This window comes from Sinocyclocheilus rhinocerous, unplaced genomic scaffold (genome assembly GCF_001515625.1).
Source record: "Sinocyclocheilus rhinocerous isolate Xijiao unplaced genomic scaffold, SAMN03320098_v1.1 scaffold1390, whole genome shotgun sequence".
Lineage (NCBI taxonomy): Eukaryota > Metazoa > Chordata > Actinopteri > Cypriniformes > Cyprinidae > Sinocyclocheilus > Sinocyclocheilus rhinocerous.
In genome coordinates this window covers 231,878-257,864 of record NW_015665627.1, presented here as the reverse complement: position 1 = coordinate 257,864, position 25,987 = coordinate 231,878, and the positions used below count along the sequence as shown (strand labels likewise).

The window sequence follows — 25,987 nt, the reverse complement described above, 5'->3', positions numbered from 1 at the left end:
CAGAATGACAGCCCTGGAGACTTGTCATAGAAAAGATGGTATCGATTGTACCTTACCAATTCGAGCCGGAGTCTGATGATGAAACGGTTGAACTGGCTGATCGACAAGAGACTGATTCGCAAGCACGACTGGAGCAGGATGTATATCTCAGTGGTAAATGTCAAGTGTTAACAAGTTTGTGGTAATTACAAGATGTGATAAAACAAAGTTACTCTCACAGCGTAGGATACAGCGTCTTCTCGACATGATGTTAACCACACGGAAATATTACTGTTTGTGGGCGGGCAAGTTGGCGACGTAGAACGTGGGCAGACATTATGCAAATGTGTTACTTCGTGACGTAGAGCCGTAACAGAATAAAATTTGAATTCCTGACGACTCTTTTAAGCGATTGCGAGCCGACTCTTTTTTTTTGACAGACAATAACTTTATTTATCGTGCACTGTCGGCTTCACAACTTTGCAGATAGTTTATGTTCACATACAGCTACATGATACACTACATGAAAGGTAATATTCGAAAAGGCACAATAGGGGGCACTTTAATGCTGAATAAATGTGTTAAAAAAATCTTACTGACCCTGAATGTTATTGATAGTGAACATTGCCTCCAAATGCAGGAAGTACTATTACATTTTGAAGAGGGGGCAACATTTCTTCAAAGAATCTGTGGGAGCTCTGACAAAGACAAACCCATTGTTCCAAGAAAACGATCAAGGATTTTTTTTCCTGCCCCAAAAAAATGTTACAGAAGCTTCTTCAGCCTTTCAAATTTTGGGAACTGCAAGGAGGAAGCAGCAACATTTCATATTTCCCTGCAGCACTGACGGATGGTGCTGTATTTGGAATAATAATGTGCTAGTTTGATCAGTCCAATTTTTTTTTACTTTTTTTTTTACTTTCAAGAATTTAACATTGTTTCTTTTTTTTTTTTTTTTAAAGAAAGAAAGAAAAACCACAGTGTTGATGAAAACCACAATTGTTTCGCTATATTAAAAAACATTAAATATTTCTTTGCTAGTTTATGGATATTTTTAAAAAATGCAAATATGCAGCAAAATAAGACTCTATAATGGGATAATTTGTGCATTATTAAAAAGGTCATTGCATAAATAACACATTATTTTATTATATTTTATTTTGAAATATAATTCATAATCCCTAATGGCTTCATTTAGACTTAACACAGGGCAAGTCGTGTCACTGGACCACTTTTTTAAAGTTGCATTTCCATTATCTTACGTTATAGATGCTTCTGATGCTTTCATCAGACAGGTTTTATTTCTCTCCCACATTTCCCTTGACTATAGTACTTTTTTTTTTTAAATACCCCACTCTCCCCCGTTTAGTGAGCAATCTCATAAACATCTAGTAGGGTTAAACATAGTGATCAAGAAACCCATTAAAGGACGGGCTGTAATTACTGAACGGCTGGTGTCTCCCCCTGGAGCAAATGACAGTCAGAGTGTAAATCACAGTGACCACAATCAAGGACAGAACTTACAAGAAGTATTTCTCCATTCCAACAGGCATTAAATACGATGCTGTGGGCTTTTTCATCTTGTGCAACCTGAACTGAGACACCAGCATATTAAAAATGACACCTTCACTAACCAAATCTGGTCTCAAATACCCGCCGCACAAGCATCCAGCTCACTTCTAATTTCCAAGCAACTCAACGCAATTTAAATTCCACAATCATGTTCAATCAAAGGTGTCATGTAGCCATTATTTTCCCCGGCCTTACTTAGAATATTGATGAAACTAATAAAAACAAAACATTCCCTTGTCTTGTCAGCAAATTATTTTCCTATTGTTGAAAAATAATGCCGAAATGAGTCAGAGAACATCTTCCACTATCCATTAAAAACATTTCCTGACAGCAGATGGCAGAGTGATTTTCCATCTTTAAATCGTTATGTTTAAAGGACTGCAAGGTTACCACAAAACAACTCCTGAGGAAGATGTTATTCTGTGCAATTTCCCTGAGAATCACGTTCTCCCTGTGGGCAGATTACAGTCCATCCACACTAGGATGAGCTGTAAACGCATAGCTGCTCATTTCTCAGAGCATCTTTATGTGATAAATCTAAATATCCAGAGGCTCTCAGCACTGAACAGTCAAATCCCAAAAAAATCATCTAGAGGAAACGAACGGCTGTAGAAATTACGAGGCCTGTGACTCCATATGATTCATGCACATTTTTGATGCAGATTAATGTCTGCAACACAAAACAATTCAAGGGATAGTTCACCCGAAAATGAACATGTTGTCATTATTTACTCCAAACAGTATGCTGCATTTAAAAAAAAAAAAAGGTCTACAATGCTTCGATAAATAAATATTTATATACAGTAAATAATGAATAAATAAGTTTCTATAAAAAATAATGCCCTTCCCATGAAGCATTTGGTGCCAGGTTAAAAGTCATACAACCAAATTGAAAATTCAAAAACCCAGATAAAACAATCAAGATAAAAACACTAAAAAAACAGACCAAAATAAAAGACACAAAACAAACATTCTCTGAAAGGAATTAAAGTCCAATAAAATTGTCTCAAATTGTTCAAAGTGTTCACAGACACTCAACTAAAAGGAAGAACCTGCGCAATGAACTGCCGTATTGATGGAGAACATCAGACTTTACTAAGAAGCTCTTCAAGGCTGAGGATAGACATTCTCTTGCAGGAAACTGAGGCAACCTTCTCCCCTGGCATCCATGCAAATACACAAATAAGCTTCAACATGCATATCCGATTTAATCAGCCAAGCATCTAATTACCGGTACTGTTCAGATTAAACTGCCATTAGATATTAAGTCACCAGTGGCAAAGTGTTAATAAGATTGAGTATTGTGATGCAAACTTTAGATTCCTCACAGTCATATGGCACGTATTTCTGCTAAACCTGTCTAACATGAGCTGGGTGTGATTAGTCATGTCATGTCTCGGCACAACATGATGAGTCCGAACCAAACTGACCTAAAGCATTTCAATAAATGTTCATCTGATTTGGCAGCACATGAATATTTTCCCTTGAAAACCCATTGTAGCCCAAAAATTAGCACAAGGAGAAGAGTATGAATCAGAAATAATAGTCACATCTGAAAAGCCTGTAGGTCTAATGATGCTGGAACAATTTCTTTTCTCTGTAATAGCGATGGCAGCTGTTGTTTGAGACGTTTATGAGGCGAGCTCAGCTGGAGCAAACAGATGGTCCAATAGTTCCTGGTTTTGGCTAAATTTATATCAGATGTCACATTGATGAACTCAGAGATGCAAGGAACAACGTAAATCAGCTCAAACTGTTTGCTGCAAGAAAGAAGGGAGGAAAACCTTCTCGCATTGTACTCTGCATAAAAGATTTCAGTGTGTCAGCAGTAAGGGAGCACTAAATCATGGAGTCAGCTGCATCAAAATGTGCATGAAAAAACCATGTCAAAATGTCTGTTTGCATAATTAATGCACAGACCCCATTATGCAGCCTAAAATATGAGGGCAAGGGTACTGCTTCACGTTACAGACAAGGGCAACTGGAAATCTTTGAAAATGGAAGCTTATGTAACCCTTAGGCAAGGGAAGCTTTTCAAGTGAACATCAGGTTGCTCTGAGACAAGCAAAGAAACTCTTTGTTTCAGTATCTTGGAGAAGGGCTCACTGATCTTTCTCAGCTTGCTGCTGCACATTTTCCAGCCTGTAGGACCGGAATGAGAAAAATCATTCAATCATTCTTAAACATGAGTTTTTACTGAAACACTGCAAACTATTATATTACAAAAACTAAGCAGCGCACAGAACCAATTAGTCTTGAAAGGTTAACCTAAGCCTTATTAAAGTTCTGTCATAATTAAACCGTAGAAATTTTTTTCTCATTATTCAACACAAAAATGTTACATAATTTTAGCCTAATCACTCATCACAAATCAATAAATTCAGATTTGTCTTATCCCAGCAAGACACTACATCAACATTCTGGAATTAATGAGTATTACTTCTGAAACTATATCCTTTAAAAGAATGTTACTTTTAAATATTATTAACCTGCAAAATTGATAAGTATAGCAGCCAGCAAAACATATAAAATATTACACTAAAACTGCACTGAATAACTGCTGTTTAAATTAATTGATAACAATTTACAATGAAGTGTACAATAAACTTATCATTAGCTAATGCAATAGGTATCATTAACTATCATGAACTAACTTTTTTTTGTAGTTTTTATGCATCTAGGTTAATCTTAATGGAATACAATGATGCATTTTTAACATTTCAAGTTGTATAAATTAAAAGCATTATGAACAAACATAATAAAAAAATTAATTTAAAAAAAAGAATAATAGTATATATTTATAAACACAAACCTACACTCTTGGGCAAAAATATATAAATAAATAAAAATAGACCAAGACCAAAATGGCTAAAACTAAGCTTTTAATTGTCTTAACCACAAATTATTGGTCAGAAAATTAGCTAAATTTAAGCAGATTCACTACTTAAAAACCTGTTAGTATCTCAGAAAAACATCAAAGACAGAATTAAGTGTTTGGCAGAATATGGGAGGTTTGATTTTGTGGAGTGATGAATCACGATAAAACACGAGTTGCATATTAATGTTCCAAAGCGGTGTCTCTGAAGATCTGATGAGAAATATAATAACAAATGCATCACTACCACAGTGAAGCTTGGATGAAAAAGTGTCATTGTGTGGGGAGCCTTTTTAGCGGCTGGTGTTGGTGAGCTACTTCACTGTGAAAAGTCAGTTAATGCTCTGGAGAACAGAAGAATATAGCAGAATGGCTTGCTTCCCACAACTGAAAAGTTGTTTTCTAAAGAGGAATGATCAGGTGTTATTTTTCAACAAGACAATGCTCCTGCTCAAATTGCAAAAACAATCAAGAAGTGGCTCACAGTAAGAACAAGTCCACCAGGCTCATGTTTTGGCTCGGTCAGAGTCTATATGAACCCTTTAGTGAATATTTGGTCTCACATTAATCCCAAACAAACCGGGAGACATTTTTCAAGTACTCATGATCCGTTTGAAGCCATTAACATTGAGTGGAACACTGACCCTTCATCCTGTAAAAAGCTGTCTGCAAGTTTACCCCACATGGCTTAAACCTTTAAATAAAACAAAGGGGAAGGCTATTCTGTGCTAAGTTACTTTATTTACAGTAGCTGGGTAATTCTTACTAATTTTCTAACCAGTGATTTGCGATTAAAATGGTTAAGGCCATTAAAAGACCACTAAATATTTAGCCATTTTTGGCTTGTCGTATTTTTTTTAAATGCTGTAAAAAGTTTTTAGTCTATGATACCTAATTCAATCAGGAATGTTAACAAATTGATCCTTTTTGTAAAGTGTTACCAATTAATGATGAGCAAATAGTGGAACTGATGAAACTTCATGAAACAATCAAATTCAGGCTATGGTGACCCAGGAAGACTTTCATAAAATTAAAACTGACCCCATGTACTTTCCTAATACTGCATATTTCTGGTGTTATTGGGCACCAATCATCAGTGCCATTCCAAAGAAAGTCCTCAAAATCTTTATTCAGCATGTAATAATTTCTTCTTTTAAAAATACTACTGTTTCAGTTATTCCTGATGGATAAAATCACCTTACATTTTCTTTTTGTCATATATCCCGTTTCACTCGAAAAATGCAAGTAAAATAGACAGCAATTCACACAATTCATTTCAAATTCATGTTATGGCGACCCACAAACCATTTTTTAAATTTTGTCTGTAGTTTGACGCAGCTATAATTCAAAAGAACTCTCATGCTTATTAGTTTACAATTAGTTACACGTAAAAAGACAACAAACATAAAAGTTCTGGCTCCCAAAAGCTTATCAAGTGCAAAACTTGCCGGCAGCTATCACCTCCTCAGTCTGGCTACTAGGTTAATAAGAAACGTTTCAATTAATCACGATAACCATCATGCATGTTGAAGAGCTTAAGTCACCACGCTGAGAGGCACATTAGCATGGGCCAGGTAAAGGAAGCGCCTGCATTTACTCTTCATCTCCTCACACCTTTTTGAAGCAGGGCCTGAGGACAGGCAGAACAGCCGGCCCCGCTTTGATAAGAGCAGAAGCGCCAAGCTGCTTCTCTGATGAGCGCAGGTCTGTTCGAGCGCAGAGCATTCCTGGAGGGCCTCAGCAAGGTATAGGCCTCTGAAGTCCGGCTTCATCTGAATAATGTCAGATAAGCAGCTGCTACTCACCAGAACGCAACTGTTGCATTGGTTCCTTGTGCTGCCTACAATCTGTTGCCCTCTACTTCACCCTCACTGTATAGCTGTCATTGTGCAAGACGAACATAAAGTCAGTGACGCTACAGGGAGAAAACAGCCAAGTCAAAAACACAACAACTTTAAGATCTTGTTTGTACTAGACGGTGTAGAGAGATGGGATTAGAACATGCCGTGTGCAAGACTCATGCAAAGAAGAAACATATTTAAAACGATGTTACAAATATTTTGTACATTTCACCTGGCAACAATTTACTTTGTGTGTGAAGTAAATTGCTTTTATTTTCTTGCACAATTGCAATTATAATGATTACATCTTGAAATATCTGGATAAATACGGTATCTAGATATTTATGTCTTGAAATACATGCACTGATATTAAAACTGAGGCAGATACCCATATAAGCTGATTTCTTGTTATGGTGAATAACCAATAAATGACCAATTTTAAATTCTTTACTATTATGTAAAATAATAGTTTATTATTATTATATAAAATAAAACACTAAACACTAAAATCAATTTATTTAAAATGTTACCACTTAATTAAGGTAGGTATCACTACATTATAATGTATAGTATGAAAAATGGATATTCATTTTAGGATTGCATGTTAAAATTATTAATTTAATAACTCATTAAATTATAAATGTTTTTAAAGATTAACTTTAAGTAAGCATTAGATGGTGGCAAAGGTAATCTACATGAAAAAATAGAGGAAATGAAATGTACATTAAATATCCAATATCGGCCAATACTGATGTATTAGTACATTATCAACCGATAACCCATATAGTACAGGCATACCTGGAAATATACACTTTCAAAAGTCTTTCAAAAGTTTGGGTTGGAATAACTTAAATCAATGCATGGTTGCAAGATATAATTCTAATTTATTCATTGTATTAAACCTTTTAACTTGCCAACATTATTTTGATATAATGTTGATCATTATATTAACTTAATACAGTGTGTAGTGTAAACTCAAAATTCTGTTTAATGACTTTCGTAAAAAAAAATAAGTTGTAGTAACTTCAAATTTCACAGTGGGTTTATGGTTCCCAGCATGCTTTGCATAGGACTGGATAAGGAGAATGAAGCTTGAAATTAAGTGTTATTTTATATATTTATAGTGAGAGTAAAGACCTGCTAGAGTTAAATGCTGTTATGTTTGACATTTAAAAGAGTTTCTATTATGCTGAAGTTTTTGTGGTTACCATATTTTTGAAGACTAAACTACATGAAGGTAAACACTATAGTCCAATTTTATTCAATAGCTGTAGATCAGGAATGTCCAAACCTACAGCGTTTAGCTCCAATTCTAATTAAGCAGCTGAATCAGCTAATCAAGGTTTTCATACTCATTAGAAATTTGTGAAGCTTGTAGTTGTTAGAGTTGGTTGGAGCTAAACTCTGCCGGATGTTGGCCCTCCAGAAGCAGGTTTGGACACACCTGCTCTGGATCTAAAATAAATTCAAATTTTATGCCGGTTCAAAAATTTTTATGTGAAAGACCCTAAATGTTGAGAGTTGACACAATGTTAAGTTGACACAACTTGAATTTACTTGGTAGTAAAGAATTTTGAGTGAACTCATATATTTTTGCGTACTTATAACAAAGGTTTTCTCGTTAATTTTACAGAAAAATGCTTCAAGCTGAATTTACTTGGGTCATGAAATAGAGAAGTGATTTCAGTGATTTGGCAAAATTTCAGAATGTGAAATTATTGCAATACAAAAGTATATTTATAAAATTTAATGTTAGATGGAATTAATCGCGATTAATCAGAAAAAAAATGTGTGATTAATTAGTTAATTTTTTTAATCGATTGACAGCACTAATTATAAGTGCGCCTCAGGAAACATTATAAAATAATTGTAAAAATGCATTTCATGACCATTTTAAAAAGTGTGATGCAAAAATACTGCATGCATATTTTAAGTAAATCCAACACATCATTTTTACCAGTGAAGATTTTGTGATAAATACTCGTTCAAAGTTTTATATCCTATTAATAGATGTTTGTATCAATTCAGAGTTATCAGAGCTGGCATCATGCAGAAGAATATTTTAGTGTTGAAAAAATCCTGTTACACTACTCCTGTAACAGCTCAGACAGAAGAGTTTTCATTCTGATGTCTTTATTTACCTGTCTCGCCTTGTGCTTTTTATTTGAGATTGAACCTCACTGAGATAAAGGCTTGAGTAATGATGGGCAAATGTAGTCCACCCTCTGCCCTTTTTAGTCACCTGTTTCTCTCTCTCTCTCTCTCTCTCTCTCTCTCTCTCGTAGCACGACAGGACCCGAATCTCAAATTAGTGCCGGCATCACACTCTGACTGTCAGTGGAAATCTCGAGGTCCACCATAGCCAAGAACCAGAGCGCCCGCTCTGTCGCCGGAGGGGAGCATCTGTGGAGATGTCAGAGGATGGCTTGACAGTAAATGAAAAATAACCACAGGCAATAGAAGCCATCGCTGTCCAGGTGCTCCCACCGAGGTATCTGGTGTACACCTGCCTGGCCTCTCTATCTTCAGGCACGACGGCTGTGCAATAACGGACACGACTTGAGCCGAGAGTTATGAGGTCCCTGTTTAACCTGCGGGCGATGATTAAAATGTTCATTAACACCGTTCATTAACAGGTGATCAGGTACGTCATCCCGCCTTGCCGAAGACCACCTGGCCCCACCTACGCGGCTGCTCATCTCCGCTCTGCTGTGAACGCACCCCTCTGATTAATAAAGACCAAGCTCTCTCACACACAATGGGGATCCGCATTAGTCAAAGTAAACACAATAACCCACATTACCCACACACGGCTGCACACTCATCTACACCTATTCTACCAAAGCAGAGGCGCGAACAACAAAACGGCTTCACTTCCAGAGCCCAACAGGGAAGAGTAAATACAATCCGCCATGTAATGAATTTGAAACATGAAATTATTAACGCTTTTCTGGCTGCACTAGTGAAGAATGGCCATCACTGACTCATTAACTGTGGCTGTCATTGGAGACAGGCGAAGGCCCGGCACGTTTATTCATTTTTAAATAGCACCCTGATCCATTTCCTAAACTAAGATTCATTTAGCCTGTCAGAGGCTCTGTAATGAATGCATTACAAGTAAAGCAGGGCTGATGAAGCAATGAATCCATTGCAATTTGAGTGCCAAAATCTCACACTGTGATAGACCTGGGCGGCATATGAGTAGTTTGAGAGGCTCTCATTTGATGAAGAACTAACTACTTACTGTGTAGTATACACAGGGGGAAAAAAAAAGATAAAAAATGATCCAGCTAAAATGTCAAAAATTATCAGGCTACAAAAGATTGAATTTACAAGCAATCTTTTTATCAACTTGTTTTCTTTCAATTAGCACAGGTTTGGTATTTTTAAAAGGCCGGTTTTTGACAGGGAACACCAAATTAGGTAAAGGATTTTCAGCACAGTATAATTTAACAACAAGAAATAACTTTCAAAGTGCATTTAAAAAACATTTATGTAAATTAAAGTAATATTAAGGTAATATTAATTTAGTGTGCTTAATTACAGATCTAAATACTGAAAAAAATTACACAATTAATCATGCCCCCAACTCATATGGTAAGGTAAGGTAAGGTAATTTTATTTGTCCCCTTGGGGAAAATGATTTGCAGCATTATCAACAGGCATATATACATTACCATTCAAATGTTTGAGGTTGGTAAAATTTTAGAATGTTTTTGAAAGACATCTCTAATGCTCAAAAAGGCTGCATTTATTGGATTAAAAATACAGTAAAAACAGTAATACTGTGAAAAATGTTATTACAATTTAAATATATTTTGAAATGTAATTTATTCCTGTGAAGGCAAAGCTGAATTTTCAGCAGCCATTACTCCAGTTTTCAGTGTCACATGATCCTTCAGAAATCATACTAATATGCCGATTTGGTGCTCAGGTAACATTAACATTTATTTTTATTACCAATGTTGAAAATGGCTGTGCTGCTTAATATTTCTTTTCTTTGATGAGCAGAAATTTAAAAAGAACAACGTACATGTCATTACTTTAACTTTTGATCATTGTCTTTGCTGAATAAAAGTATTAGTTTCTTAAAAAAAAATTTTTTTTTAAGTTGCTACTAAATGCCAAACCACTCTTACCAGGAGCAAAAGTCCTTAATAAGAGATGCGTTCTTGTGTGCAAAAAAAGCTAGACTAACAGAATGGAAAAGTATGAAAAAGTTTTTTTTTTTTTTTTTTTTTACTTTTCTGAAATGGTGCAAACTGTCAGCTAAAAAAAAACAGCACAGTGTTAGAATAATAATTAGAGCACCACTGCTAAAAATTTTTATTTTTTTTAAAAAGGGAAAGGAATCTAGATAAAATTGCTGACCACAATAATCGACTAGTTGGTTGTTGGACAACTAGTCAACCACTGTGACCCATTCCTGTAAATTCTTATTTCACCCTACACAGATAAAGATTTATTTATTATAACGAGCCACAGAACTACCATCCATCATCTGAGACAAGTGTAGGGTTCTCTCAGCTCGGGTTATCCCAGAACTGATGACTCTCCCTTTGACTCACATTTCTGGAGAAAAGAATAGAAACAAAAAAACGAAAACCCCAGCTGTTTCTGCTCTCTTTGCACCCTCTGCAAGTGATGAGACACTTAACCTCTCTCATTTTCATGATTTCCTGTTCACTTCCAATGCCTAATAAAAGGATATTTGATATGGGAATGAAAAATATTCTTTAATTTCACATTTTGGTGGAGCAAGGCGTTTATCTAATTGCATGCTCTAAACCAACACTTGCAATAATGTGATAGCAGTTCAACTTTAGGGAGTCACAAGGAATTATTTTTAAACATGATCTCAGAAGCGTGAGTTCACCTAAGATCACATCGGGAGCATACTATCATTAAAGCAAAATTTTTTTAAAAAGAGCTCATATCATGTGTGCACAGTCTGACAGGACATGAAAAAGTCTCGAATTGTGCACTTGTATATCAATTTGATGTGTCCCTACCATCCTTTTCAGTTGCGGTTCAACATCAAAGTCAGAGTACAGTACGGACACATCATTAGCCCAGAAGACATGGAGGGAGGAATCATTTAAGCCCTGTTCTACAATCTAGTGAGCTGCCTCACTGTCTACAGCCTAAATAGATAGCATCCTAACAGTCACAGAACCTCATATGTGAGTGCTCTACATAGGCAGTGCGCCATATAAATAGTGTAGACTTAAACAGTTTGACGCTAGTACTATGCAAAGTTATGATAGCTCAGTAATAAGCATTACAACAAATCAAAACAAAACACCTGAAAATGAAAATTCAGTCATTAATTACTTAAAAATGTATGCTGTATTAAAAAAAATTGTCATATTAGAATAACCAAGTATGGAAGCTTTTTTCCGCCACAGGATAAATAAAGGAAAAAGGTAACTGCAACTTTTTATCAATTATACTTTTTACAATTCAGACTTTTTTCCTCACAATTCAGAACTCCAAATATAAAGTCAGAATTGCGAGATATAAATGCAGAATTGCGTGATTGCAAGATATCAACACACGATTTAGAGATAAAAGTAGAAGTGCAATATATATAAACTTGCGACTGCGAGGGAAAAAAGTTGTGATATAAAAAGTCACAATTACCTTTTTTACTTTTTATTTTGTGGTGGAAATAAAAAAAACTGAATTGAGAGATGTAAACTCAGATTCTGAGAAAAAAATGTAGAATTGCGAGATGTCAACTTGGAATTGCTGAAGTCTTCTGTGATTATATCACAGAAAAAGAAAAACTAAAAAAAAAAAATAATAATTGTATTAGATCAATTTTTTAATAATTAAATTAATTTATAAATTAATTAATAGTTTAATTAAATTTAATTTTCACAAATATTTGAAAAATAATTCATTTACACTGAACTACTTTAATCGATACTCGTAAAAAAATGTACATTACATCTTTTCACTTGAGCTGGTCACAATGCATTCTGGGAATGCATTTTCTGTGAAGGATACATGCAATGCTATCATAAAAGGTGGCTAAAACTGCATAACATTTGATTAAAGGCAAGGAACAACTATGAATAACATCAAGTTGGGAGCACATCATCAATGCTTTAAAATGCAGCCTCCATAGGCAGCTCACTAGGTTTTCGAATAGAGCATTAGACTGGCATTTGGCCACCTCTATTATTCTAGTATTATTTCTTGCAACCATGGCGAGAGAGCGTAAGCCAGAGAGAAAGCAAATGGGGAAATTTGCATCAATAGTGCTGTTGGTGTGTCCAACAAGGAGCCATAATAGACCCGGCACACACAGCATGATCCAGCCGTATAAAACTCTTTATTAGGCATCCGTTTGGGGTTTCTCTGAGGCTTACTCTCCTGTGGGACCTCACTTCCACACACAGATCTGACTGATACTGTAATACCGCAACGCAATGACGAGCTGTGAGATCTGCGACTGCTGATCTGTGAAGATGAGCGTTTGTCAAATCCATTAAAGAGATATAAAGCGCAATCATAAAGGTTCGCAACCAGTTGGTGCTGGGTGTGCATCACCCAGTTAGCTGGATTTATAGGAGGGCTGAGATGCAAACAACCCACAGAGGAATTTTGATAAACGCTTTGCATATCAGCTCCTGTAAGGCACACTTTTACTTTGCATATAAGAGCGTGCTACCACACTGAACTTAATGCATGGAAAAATCTTACAATGTTCATCTGATGCAAGCTGTTGATGAAATGATAATTGAAATTCCCACCAAATCGCAGAAAAAACTGTGAAATTTTAGACACAGGCTGTTCAAACATATGACCCACTGAGGGATGTCATGTCATTCATCACACACATGCTAATAGTCTGCAGAAGCGAAGGAACAACTGCAATCCAATATTTCAGTATTTTTTATTTAATTAGAAAATTTTGGGACCCTTCTAAGCCCTCCAGGGGCTTGGAATGTCTGCACATCCAACGCATCACTGCACAGATAACTGTTTTTTTTTTTTTTTACACAAAATATAATTAACAGGCTTTTTCTTCACAAAATCTTTCACGTTAATGTGTCTGACTTTGATAAGGTGGTTTTATGTGGTTACAAGTTTCAAAAAGTTTTAAAGCTACTAACCACCAAAGTAAATGAAAATGGCTGTACGTTATGAGGTGGCCACATTTCGTCAAACATGCTATCGTATGAGAACACTGCCTTACCATCATTGCCTTCGCTGCCTTCCCTTTTCAGCATTTGGACAGCTCCAACATATTTCTTCAGCTGGACCTTCAAAACCTCGTTTTCTCTAAAATAATACAAATAAAAATGATAACAGAGATCAAATGTGCATGAAAGCTGCTGAGTTCAACAAGAAGCTATTTTATATTCAAAAACATGTTAATTTAACATAAAATTTAAAAATGAGCAGGCTCTCAGAGAACATGTGGAGTTAATAAATAAAGGCAAAGCTAAACATGCAATTAATTAAAATAGATTGAAATTTTAAACAAACATGATTTAAAAAATACTTTATATTGATTCTACACCAATTGGAGGACTCAATGTTTAAATATATTTATGACTGCACATTTTGAATGTTAGGTGTGATTAACTGCACTTAACATGATTATTTGCTATTAATTTTTTTTGAAATATCTTCTGCATCAAGAAAACTGAGTCATTATTTAATTTAATAGTTATTTATTGTACTTTAATAATAAAAAGTCACATTAATCTGAAATAAATTGCCAAATGCCCTTCTGATTAAATTACAATAAATACATCATTAATTTCTGAATAAAATTGTTTCTTATGATCTTGTTCTATTGAAAATATTTTTCTTTTTATTAAATCATAAAAATAAAAAAAATAAAATAAATAAAAAATCTTTGTAAAATAAAAACTATTAAAATAAAACCCTTGCTAAAGTAGTAGTTTGGGAATCCCTGTTCTAGAGGTATGTGGTGCCTCACCAACTTAAATCAACCATGCTGAATGCAAAATTATATTCCGCAGGAATCCACAGATGCTCCTTCAGCACTGCAAATGTACGGCCTAGACATGACTATGCATGACAGCAGTCTAGATGCCCTTCCCAGAACCCATTTCCCTAAGGCTACAGGTAAATAAAATGTCAAACACAGAACTGGCATTATGCAGCAGCTGCTATTATCTTAAGTGTTACAAAATGTGACGATTACTGAGCCAAAACAGAGGTCAAATACAATTCAATGCCAATCAGAAGAGAACATTCTCCAAGACTAAACCAAACGGAAAATACAAAACAGCCGGCTGGCGGCCCCTTCAGATACATAATTGAATTGACTTGTAAACAAGGCCAACCCTGTGTCAGTTTGTCTAAACAGGCTGATGAAGAGCAAGTGGAGGGATGCACCATCCAGGCATGATGCAGATGTCACCAGCATGATACCGAGTGTGGTATTCTCCCCCATAATCCTCTCTTTGACACAGCGTCATACTGACAAGCCTGCCTCCTGCTCTCGGCCGCTGTCCTCCTACTGAGCTAAATTAATTTGTTCATTCACTCCCCACATTATCCCCCTGAGGAACCACTACATTAGAGCTGATGAAATGCTCACAAAAGCAAGATGTCTCTTCCAATAATGCAGCAGCACTTCAGGAAGACAAAAACCCTGGCAGCTCCGCTGCATTGAGTAAAGTATTATTCTGACCGTCAGACGCTGCCACAACCATCCCTTCGTCTGTTTCTGCTCGTCCGGTTGAACTTGGACGTGACGGCGTGGGAGAGCTTTGTGTTGACAGGAGCCTGAGTGTGAGTGTGAGAGCATTTTGGCCTCTTGCTGTATGGATCCTACTTCTTAAATACTGCCCACTGAGCCAGGCTGAATCAATGGAGCTAATCCCAAGAGCACGGCTCATAGGTGCTTCCTCTGAGCACACAGCCGCACCGAGTGTTTCCACACCTTATTTTTAGTCTCTATTGACTGGGACAGATTAGGTTTGAGACTTTTTTTTAAACATTTTTATTGCTTCACAGCCATGATTTAAATATAATTCCACCACTTTTTGTAATAACATGCTTTCTCCTTTCATGCTCCTTGGGTTTGGAATGAATTGCAAAATGTACTCAAACTGGATGTACTTCCACCCTTGAATAATTTTAAATGTCTTTTGCAAACTCTTTTATTGGAGATTTGTAATTGTTTTTCTTTATGTTTCTTTATTTAGTGACTGTATATGAGTATTTGTAATGTTGCTTTATGATCTGTCTAGTGTGAAACTTTGTGCTGCTGTCTTGACCAGGTCTCTCTGGAAGAAGAGATTTCAATATCTCAATGAGATTTTCCTAGCTAAATAAAGGAAATAAATTAAATAAATAAACAGCTTGCATCTTCTATAACATTAAACAGACCCGCACCACTGAAACTAATTTAATACAGTTAGACATTACAAGAAAATAATGCATAAAAAGATATACTAACATCATCCAACACTATCCTGACATTCAGGATGTATGTGCAGTATGCATGAGGAGCCCACTAAGAGACTCCCACAGCAAGCCCCCCACTGAATTCAATTCCAGGAACTGCTTTACACAAAGTTTAATAAGGCTGTTCTGGGGAGTGAGATGTGTGTGCATGCGTATGCGAGCTTGCTTACAAGGCTTGCTACTGGTGGTTTGGGAAAATCAATCAGAATCAATCCAGGTTGTGTTTCTGTGAAAAACATCCTGTCCTATTCCTACAGGACGCCTTTTGTAACTCGCTTATCACTGCCCATTGCATACCCTACAATAGAGGGAGAGAATGAAGGAGATCCAAAGGTGTCTGGCAGGCTCTCAAAGGAGGGGACTCTGTCGTTTTTCGCACCGGCAAGCTGCGCACAATTCCGCGGCGATTTAATTAAAGTTAATAAGTGACAGCTTCTCTATAGGGAGGACTCTGCAAGTCAGGTGTGCCACATTGATCTTTTCCATTGCTCCCACAGAGTGAGTCACAGTATGCACACATGCTAGTGTATTCATATTAGAAGACTAACATCTAGCACAAGAGGGGGACTGCTGGTGTGCCTCTGAAGGGCTTATGGGTCATTTAGTGGTCTACTTAATGAGTTCCACCTTGAACATACACATAATGTAATTCTCTTCAAAGTAATAGTTGCATTAATGTGTGTGTATATCCTCTGAGCACACAGCCGCACCGAGTGTTTCCACACCTTATTTTTAGTCTCTATTGACTGGGACAGATTAGGTTTGAGACAGAAAAACTGACTGGACTCTTAACATTTGAGTTTGCAAGACTCTGAGACAGGAAGCAACGAGACAGATTCTTGTTAGAAAAACATGTTTTACTTAAATAGTGGTAATCAATTTGATGACGCTCATACTTGAAGTGAATTAATACACAAAATGCTTAATGGTTTCTGATCATCTTATAGTGAATAACTGCAATAGTGTTAACATACGCATGTCATTCTTTGGTTTGTCTCAGCAACAGACCTTTTCTGACCTTGATTTTCACCATAGGCATTTTAAAATGCTTCAACAAAGAGTTATAAGCCTTACTTAAAAGACCACAACACAAAATATTATCACCACATTGATTTGACCATGAAGAAAGCATTTAAAAAATGTAATAAAAAAAGGACAAATAAAGTATATAAGGTGTAAGTACTACACAAAGACTGCAAATAATGTGCACTACCATTTAAAAGTTTGTGGTCAGTAAATATATATATATACACCAGGTCAATGTTTTCTCACTTTAAAGTCCTGTAACAATAGTTTTAATTAAATCATTTAACTTAAACACACTTATGACATATTAATACCTGAAATACGTCTTTCTTTTTGTATTCAAAAACACTCTACTATGTGCCCTATACATGTACTCATGTACACCCAGAAGAGAAAAGTTTTCTTTTAAAATCCATTCTTCCACAATGAACCACCTAAATGTAAATCCAGTAGGGAAATTGGTTCATAGAAAAACTATTAAAAGCATGAACTACAAAGGATTTGCTAGACAACCTCCTGGTTGCAGAACTCAGAGTTCCACAAAACCATAATGCCCATTATTCCTAAAAATTCAATCATGTATTCTATGCGTTTAAAATTATATTTCTATTTTTTATGCATTCAGTATAAATATATATATATATATATATATATCATATTAAAATGATTTCTGACGGATCATGTGACACTGAAGTAATGGCTGAGTAATGGCTCATCAATTTTTCAGCTAAATTTTGTTTTTTTTATTTAGTCATTAAAATAAATTATATTTTAAATGTAATTGTACTGAAATAGAAAACAGTTAGTATAAATTGAAATAAAATTTCACAATATGGTTGTTTTTACTGTATTTATGCTCAAATAAGTGCAGCCTCAGGGAGCATAAGACACCTTAGTCAAATACATCAGAAAATCCTAAATCCTAAACCCTCATTTCATATTAAGCAATGAAAACATTAGCCAGCTATTAGCCTGTAGCTAGTCTCTAACAGGTATATCTCTCTTTAGGATCATGACAAATTCATAAATTGTCTTAAGTCGCTGGGGTATATTTGTAGCAATAGCCAAAAATACATTGTATGGGTCAAAATTATAGATTTTTCTTTTATGCTAAAAATCATTAGGATATTAAGTAAAGATCATGTTCCATGAAGATATTTAGTAAATTTCCTACCGTAAATATATCAAAACTTCATTTTTGATTAGTAATATACATTGCTAAGAACTTCATTTGGACAACTTTAAAGGCGATTTTCTCAATATTTTGATTTTTTTTTTTGCACCCTCAGATTCCAGATTTTCAGTTGTATCTCGCCAAATATTGTCATATCCTAACAAACCATACATCAATGGAAAGCTTATGTATTCAGCTTTCAAATCTTAATTTCTCAAAATTGACACTTAAGACTGGTTTTGTGGTCCAGGGTCACATATACTGATGTTTGACAAACTCAAAGCTCAAGTCTTTGAAGTCTGTGGCAACGAACGTATGAATTTGTTTTGTTGCAAGCTGCAAGTAAATGAGATAAATGAAAAAACGTCCATGAAATAAATGATCGGCTACACTGTACATTTGGTCAGATGGACAATCTGGCCACAAAATAAACACATTTTTCAATTATTTATTTTATATTATTGTGCAACATTTACTTGCACCGTGTCTTCACCGGATGGAACAAAATACTATAGAGCCCATTATAATCAGTGATGCTGTCTACACTGGATGCCGCGCGGCACGACACAACAGATCCCCGACAGTAAACTGTTGCCTCATTCTATTTATGAAGTGCTGCCACAATATTCAAATGATTTGCAACGGTCGCTTTGTCGCGTCCAATGTAGATTTTATCTGTTGCAGTGCGGCGAGACAACTGTTGCATCGGTGTAGACACAGTGTTAGACTGCTGAACAGTTCGAAGTAGCTAGAGTCTATTACCAATTTTTAGGTTTTCTTTGCCTTGAACTAAAAAAAAATCTACAGTGCTTCACATGTAGGCCAGATGTTTTCTGTCTAAGTAGGTGGTGTTTGGTTTAAAATGCAATGTGGACTAGACTGATAGTCGGCCTATGTGAGACTGTTCGATTAGTTTCTAGTGACATTACCTCATGAGAGCTTGGACTTTGGCTGCATGTCTCTCCTCTAGTTCAGCCAGTCTCTTCTTCAAGCTGTCGACCTCCTGCCTGAGCCCAGCAGAGTGCTCCATCTCTCCATCCAGGAGACTGCGCAGAGACCTGTGCCAAAGAGTATAACAACAGTAAGACACACACACACACACACACATCTGACCCACTTTTCCTTAGCTGTCTTTAATGACTAGAAGTGCACATGATAATTACCCAGCTGCACATCATGGTACTTTTCACAAATAGGGTACAAAAAAGGTTTGACACTCAATGAAATTCGAGTTTTGTTTTGTTTTTTTTACAAAAAGGTCAGTGAAATCTCAGTATTATTCTATTTCTATTTATTAAATAAAGTTAAAAACCCTGATATACACAACAGTTCAAATAATTGGGGTTGGTAATGTTTCTAAAAGAATGCTCACCAAGACTGCATTTATTTGATAAAAAATACAATACAAATTTGTAAGGCTCATGTTTCATGAATAAACGAAAACTATCTGTCCATAATGATCACTGCAATCAGTAAACTCTTACGTGTTCTGCTCAGTGAGTTCATCTTTCCTGTTCATCATGGCCACAATGGCTTGCCGCAGTTCAGCTAAGGAGAAAAAAAATCAATGTTATAAGGGTATCAAAACCTACTCAAAATGAACAATGGCTTTTGTCCTCACCCGACTCAGAAAAAAGCATGGCTTCTGAACAATAAGACTCAATATCTCAGTGGGATTTAATGTCCCACACCTGTCTTCATTCTTTCAATAAGGGTTACTGTTTTATACCGCTGACATTTTCATTTGTGTAGCACCACAGAACTAATAAAGAGAACTATGTGAGGCTTAAAATACCAGCCCGACATTAATTTCTTTAAAATGAAGGTGACATGAAAGGGGAAGGCATTTATAACACAGCCGTAAGGGAAGCCTCTGCAGATTTAGCCTCAAAACACATTAGCCTTGTGAAACGTAAAGCTCTGACTGGGAAGCATTATTACAGCACTTCAAAACACTATGGAAAAAACGGCAACACTCGGTACAGTCTAAATACAGACTGGTGAGCGAAAAGGAAAGGGAGAATCAGTTTCTTTGTTGTTGCACTCTGAAAGCTGGATGACCTGGCACTGGGTAACCTAGATAACCCCAACAACACGGCTCCAAAAGACAACGTCTGAACGCTTCTATCAGTCCATTATCATTTAATGAATCTAAGAGGAACCGCAGGCTTGAACAGAGCCATCTATATAAACCTGGCTGGTCTGATTCACATTTAACAAGCTTAAAGTACTTTCAGCAAAAGAAAGTCAAAGATGTCTTTATTTTTTATTTTTTTGAGGAACAACAACATTGGTATCTTTTGAACAGTGATATAGTACAATTACTGTCTCTCTAAGAGAAAAAGCTTTTCAGACCACCAGAGATCAATTTGGCAGCCATAGACATAATCTGAAACAGCTTCACTTATGCGCAATGTCCCTTTCAAAAACTAATTCCAGAAAATGGTTACAACAATAGGACAACATTTGTTTTATGGAGTCTTTTTTCCAGTCTGGTTACTGTAATAAATCTGGCCAAGTGATACACTCAGGACATGAGTTATTGAAAAAGGGATAGAAATTAGATTACAAAAAAAACATACAGGGGCAGGCATGCAAAAAATTGTCCCAAATGAATAAGTAAATTAAAGAAACCAACCTGAGGCTAAAAGCAACTCCTGAAAATTACAAATTACATCTCTCAACAAAATGTAACTTCAACCCTTGAGGGAGAAATAAACTCAAAGGCAAAAAAAAAGCATCAATTCAATAATAACCCCAAACCAAGACACACTCCAAAAAAATAATATTTACAAGACCATACAAATGTACCCATAATTAAAGTAAAGTAATATGTAAATTAATAATCAAAATAATTCAAAATAATTCAAATAGTTTTTAACTAAGTAAACATTGCTTAAAAAAAAAAAAGTGTTCAAGTTAGTAATAAAATGAATAATAAAGAAACATAGGGTAGGGGCGTGTTTGTTTTGGTGATTTCAAATATCAACATTGGCTACCAGAAATCCCTTACTCTGCCTTTAACAGAACAAGTGACGTCTGTGATTTTCAGTTACACTTCAAAACTTCATTTACAGACATTATGACATATTTTTGTGTCATCCGTTGCTATGGTTATCACTTTGTCAATCACTGCAATTTCAAGTTATGAATTTAAATACAGCTGTTACTCCCATAACTTTGCAGTTTGTAGTGAGTGGTTAAAACTTTTCTTCAAACTGTGAATGGGTTTTCTTCAAAAAGTGAACAAAGAGCATGTGCTTCATAATCACTGAAGCGGTGAATCACTTCAGTTCAGTGGAATCTCACTGAGTTACACACTCTTGAGAAATTTCCTGTTATAATCAAAAAAGCTGTTTACACTGCACAATTAATCTCTCATCTGCATCATGTTTATACTTTGTTGGTTATAATGAAACAATTAGTGAGCGTGCAGAATTCACTCTATGAGCTCAAGCTGAACATTGAGGGGATTCTGACTAACAAGCACGTTCGTTTCATCATTGCATTAATGCACTCAGCATATATGTCTGATTGTCTACAGTGCTCAATGCTGCAAAAAAAACATTGTAAACTGAAGCCTTTGATACCCTTAACAGAATGCTCATACAAATAGGTACTATTACTAACACTGCCAAAGACTGTAGGTATACAAAGATACAAAGTTATCATATTACTTATGAATGGGAGAAAGTGCGAGGCACAATATGGCAGAATAGTCCTGACTTTAGTCCTGCCAATCGCTAATTGGTAAAGTCATCGCATCACTGCAGCTGCCGTTAGAAGCTCCGGTTACTATACACCTTATCTAGCCCCGCCCCTTTATAGAACTGCGCTTGTTTGTGTTCTGCCTTACAGTTTGTATTTCGGGAGCATGAGGGTAAGATCTTATGAATTTATGAATGAACCGCTCAAATATGAAATTGTAAGTTTGGTGAACAGCTTTGGAGCATGTGATGTTTCCCCATTCAAAGAACAAGAGCTGTATTTGCATGACTGAAATAGCTGCCCGAGGCACCTTGCAAAGATGGCCGCAGAATGACTTGCCTTAAAGGCAGGGTATGTGATTTTTCAAAAACACTTTAGAAAACTGATTCGGGCCGAATAGCAAAACAAACTTGTAGTCAATCAGCAATAAGGGGCGTGTCTACTCGTGATGTGGAGGAGAGAGCTTTCAGTGCATGGGACGGACATTAGCCGAGCAGAGCGACAGAAAGATAGAGATAAAAAACAAAAGAGTAAAACGTCTGCGGAACGATAAGGCAAGAAACAGGACCCGTGTAAATATCGGATCAGCTTTCCAGCGCTGGAGAGAACTCAAGGAGCGGAGGCCTGCGATCGGACGCCGAGGTTGCTTTGTTTCTTCTCAATAGGTGAGTAACACCGTGTCTACAACAGCTAAAGTCTACCTCACACTGGACAAGATCAAACAACCGTTGAATACCATTTGAAATTTGTGTCAGCACGTCATAAATAGAACCCGGCAGCAGTTTTCTGTCGGGGATTTGTTGCGCCGCGCCGCTCACGTCAGTAGACACGGTGTAACATTGGTTTTGCTTTGTTTCACAGAACTAATCGTTGCCTGGGTTGCGTATGTATATGTGGGGCGGAGCTATCAAAATAGGGGCAAGACCCTTTTGGGGTAGGGGCGTGTTTGTTTTGGTGATTTCAAATATCAACATTGGCTACCAGAAATCGCTTACCCTGCCTATAAAGGGACTCTGATATTACGCACTGCCAATCAGCTGCTTTCAAATGCTTCCATATTTGTCATACTTGTGAGACAAAAAAGGGGAGTGAAACTGGCTTACTGTATTTATAAGCTAAACTTTTAACATTATCATGAAATTTACAACATTCCCTAAATTTAAAGTCAGCAAAGATACTGCGATAATATGTTAATATTCGATGCATCAACCAGCCCTACCACTGAATACCACAACTAGCCAATTAGAATCAAGTATTTCAGAGTGTTGTGTACATGTTTCTAATAAAGACTGTTTGCAAGCTGCAAACTGTTTCACATAAAGTACAGTACAAGAATTATATACATAAACAGGGGTGTAATTATTTATCTCATATAAGATGCATTTGGTTGAGTTACGCTGCAGTAAAGCGCGGCATAAACATAACGTTAAAATGAGAGCACCGTTGTAAAAAATGTTGTGAATTCTTAAGAGTTTAGCTGACGTTTTCAGCGTGTTGTTACAAAAAGCATGTCCACAGAAGGAGTTACACATTCTGACTAAGTAACTTAGTTCAAGTTCACTTGTGCTTGATTTTGTGCAATATAATCAGGGCCTGAATTTCACTGCGGGATTGCGGGCATTGTGTGTAATTCTACACATTCCCGCAGAATTTGCAGATTAGTCATTTTAAAGCTTTCTGTGAGACAGAATTTCACAATCTGTGTGAGTGATTGGGATTGAGTGGTACCGCGTCTTCTGCCACTCCCTCAAAATACACAAATGGCCTCACATCCGTAACATCCACGTTGAGTTTGGTCTGCAAGCGAGCTGCACACTGCAATACAAGACTAGCGCACGTTTCGGACAGTTGACGGACTTGTCACTTGCACATCATTTTAAGTCATGCCAATTTAAACATTCAAGCTATTTTAACCCATAAAGTAAGGGAGAGTGGGGACAGTTGCAACATGGCTTATTTCATCAATCAATAATGAGCTACAGTGGTGAAATACATACTACACATGCTCAATTAGCCCCTAATCCTTCCTGGAAGAAATCAGCCACATGCGACTATTCCTTCAATAAAAAATAATTTTCATGGTAAAAAAGTATTTTTTTAATGATCAGACTTTTTTGTCATACTTAAGTTTTTGTTTGAAGCGTTGTAAAGTCATATCATTTTAATCTGTGTTTTCTTAGTTTCTAATAGGCATAGCTAACATGTGTCAAAGATAAACGTTGTTGCAAACCCTTACCACAACATTGATGTAAAAGCTTGCCATAACATTACATAATTGTAATTTTATGGATTAATAAAGAACCCCTTTCAATAGTTAAGTATCGCTCCTTTTTTATAGTCTCTGAGAAAGTAAAAGAAATGGAAAAAGTGTTGCAACCGTCCCAACTTTCCCCTACTCATGCATTCTCTGAGAGACTGTCTTTAATGCGCTCTCAGCCAAAGCGCACACAGCCACCTCAAACAGCTCACGACTCTCGAGTGTCAGATTGAGTTATTACATATTTGATTCAAATCATTTCCTTATTGTCCGGCTATCCCATTTTATTTATCCATGTCACATGCATTTTTATATGTAACCTAGTAATGATGTCCAATGACTTGTTTGCATTATTTAGACATTAATTATTTTTAATAGATCAGGGGTCTCCAAACTCAGTCCTGGAGGGCCGGTGTCCTGCAAAGTTTAGCCCCAACTTGCCTCAACACACCTGCCTGGAAGTTTCTAGTACGCCTAGTACTCAATTAGCTGGTTCAGGTGTGTGGGCTGGAGCTAAACTCTGCAGGACACCGGCCCTCCAGGACCAAGTTTGGAGACCCCTGCAATAGATTTTTTGGTAACACTTTACAAAGCAACAACTTTTAAAGTCTCATTTGTTAATGCTTTAATTAACATGAACTAACAGAGAGCAATTACTGTTGTTATTATTATTATTAAGTTAAAAGTAAATCTAGTGTTCTTTAGCATTGCTGGTGCCATGGCATGAACCCTACCCCCACAGCAAACAGAACCTAACCGAACCAAACCAAACCGTGGCTCCAAAACCTTAATATGAACCGAACCGTGGCATCGTTACACACCTAATAACACATTTTACCAAACCAATCAGTTGATAAGGATGTTTTCACCCACACAAAGGATTATAAATATGTGTTGCACTATGCACTTGTCATCTACACAGGAGCACAGAAGTGTCTGTGTGTGTGCTGGAGAAGGATCTGGGGGAGAATTTTTGCAGAGGAGCTCGCTACCTCTCCCAGAGCCCCTCATCTGGAGGAGGAGAAGCACACCAGAGTGAGGTGGTCCAAGTATGTTTGTAATCCTGAGAGGAAGCAGGCAAGTACATGAGGCGAAGCTTTGACTTCCTTCCCAGAAAGCCAGTTTCACAGACAGCAGTCTGAGACACCTGGCACTGGTACACATTTAGCACAGGCTTTTCATCAAAGGCTATTTACGGTGCATTATCTGCATGAAGACTCCCTCTGGAGTAACCTGGGATTAAGTGTCTGCTTAAAGGCACAATGGGGTCACCCCTACTTGGGATTGAACCTGCAGCTTTGTGTTACAAGTAGGGGTGTAACTATACACTCATGTCGCCATTCGGTTCGATACACATACTGATCTCATTTGATACTGATCTCACAAAAGGGTTACTCTCATGATACTTTAAACAAAAAGCAAAATAAATGGGAAGGGTTTATTACTATTATTAGTAGTAGTAGTATTTATAAGACAAAAGACATATGATAAAGTTTACAAAAAATACGGTTTATAAAAATGCTAAAATTGGTATTCAATCAGGGGTGGACCTGAACAGGCTTGGACTTGGTCCTGGTGCCCAATGCACAGGGCAAAGGTAACACCAAAATAGAAATGTTAATGATTCTGCTTAGCTGAAAATACAGAATTATGTTAGGCTGTCACTGATTACATACATTTAAAAAGTTTAATTATTCTTAAACTATAATTATATTATAGTTTAAATATGATTCTTTTTTATATTTTATCTAAAATATATTTATATTATATTATATTTTATAGTAATTTACTTGTAAAATCAGACATTCGGCATTATCAGGATGAATTTTACATTTTGTACCACAATATATCATGTCATGATACTATCAGTACACCCCTGGTTACAAGCAAACATGTATTGCCATCATTTAAGTCAATGTTTCCACTAGGGATGCTCCGATCCGCCTTTTTCACCTCCGATACCGATGCCGATACCTAGGGTTCAGTATTGGCCGATACCGATCCGATACCAGTGAAGTTTTTTTTTTTCCATTTAAATAAATGTAGAATTTATATATCTCTGTGTGTGGAACTGATAATCATTCTTTCACAATCTA

General features: G+C 36.4%; 1 protein-coding gene across 1 annotated transcript in view; it reads right to left on the bottom strand.

Annotated features, from left to right (window-relative positions):
- Positions 1-25,987, bottom strand: part of snx29 (sorting nexin 29) — a 122,745-nt gene that overhangs the window by 80,994 nt on the left and 15,764 nt on the right. Inside the window, exons 12-14 of the mRNA XM_016542480.1 lie at positions 19,411-19,474; positions 18,856-18,984; positions 13,475-13,560 (exon numbers count right to left, since the gene is read on the bottom strand). Of these exons, the coding sequence (XP_016397966.1) occupies positions 13,475-13,560; positions 18,856-18,984; positions 19,411-19,474 (279 nt within the window). The remainder of the gene's footprint in view (positions 1-13,474; positions 13,561-18,855; positions 18,985-19,410; positions 19,475-25,987) is intronic.